Source organism: Phytophthora parasitica, assembly GCF_000247585.1.
Source record: "Phytophthora parasitica INRA-310 unplaced genomic scaffold supercont2.375, whole genome shotgun sequence".
Classification (NCBI taxonomy): Eukaryota; Oomycota; class Peronosporomycetes; order Peronosporales; family Peronosporaceae; genus Phytophthora; species Phytophthora nicotianae.
This window is the reverse complement of record NW_008649361.1, coordinates 5,424-6,267: the sequence shown is the minus strand read 5'-3', so window position 1 is coordinate 6,267 and position 844 is coordinate 5,424. Positions and strand designations below refer to the sequence as shown.

Below are 844 nucleotides of genomic sequence, written 5' to 3'. Positions count from 1 at the left end.
TTTTTTGCTTGTGTAATGGAACGGCAGGCCATTGCAGGTTGCTTGGAAATGTCGATACCGTGAATTTCACTCATTGTCTTTACTACCCGCGCTAGTGAAGTGCTATGACCAGGAAGAATAGCTCCACGAAAACCAGGATGCTCCAACAGAAACTCAGTAGTCATTACAGCAATCCCAGGGCAAAGTTGCGCGTGGTTTAGCTCCATTTTAGAGATATATCATGATCCACTTGGAATATGTGAGAGTTTACTTGTAGGCTTTTTCCGCCGCTGCATGGTCGCTTCTTCAGTAATTTTCGATTGACGTTTGCGTGACAAAGCTATGAACCAGTTACAACCGTTTTTGTGCTCAGAACACAGCCATTTTACGTGGGTTCCACCACCTCCTTTCTTCCTCTCGACTTTTTGTTGATGTTAAAGGCGTAGTGTTTGATATAAGAACCTGCCGTCTCCAAACTCACAAAGTGTATGTGCTGCTCAGGTTCTGCATATCCAAAGCGAGGTTTCAGATCAAACTTGTGCACCTTACCCTCTGAGGAACTCATCCTAACCGGCGAAAGCTTATGTCTGCAGTTGTTGGTTTTTCTACCAACCTTCGTACTAACAAAAGGTTTATACTGGGAATACCTCAGAATGAGTACCCAAACAGGATTAATTTTAACTAGTGCAAATATAGAGAGACCTCGCCGTTTTATTCTGGCCAATCGGATTCATTGTATCTTCTTCTGATAAAGTGATCGTTCGTTGTATCATTCTCCTGATAAATATCCCCGGCGATTCTTATATCTACAACCCTATCCACTTTCTAAATATTTCATGTCCCATCGGTCGGAGCTGCTACAGTT

General features: G+C 42.9%; 1 protein-coding gene across 1 annotated transcript; it reads right to left on the bottom strand.

Moving 5' to 3' along the window:
* Positions 1 to 364: 364 nt before the first annotated feature.
* Positions 365 to 544, bottom strand: PPTG_24919 (hypothetical protein; the record flags this gene model as incomplete). The annotated part of the gene is made up of 2 exons (XM_008918919.1): positions 365 to 483; positions 529 to 544. 2 exons carry the CDS (start codon positions 542 to 544, stop codon positions 365 to 367), a joined length of 135 nt encoding a protein of 44 aa, XP_008917167.1.
* Positions 545 to 844: the final 300 nt, after the last annotated feature.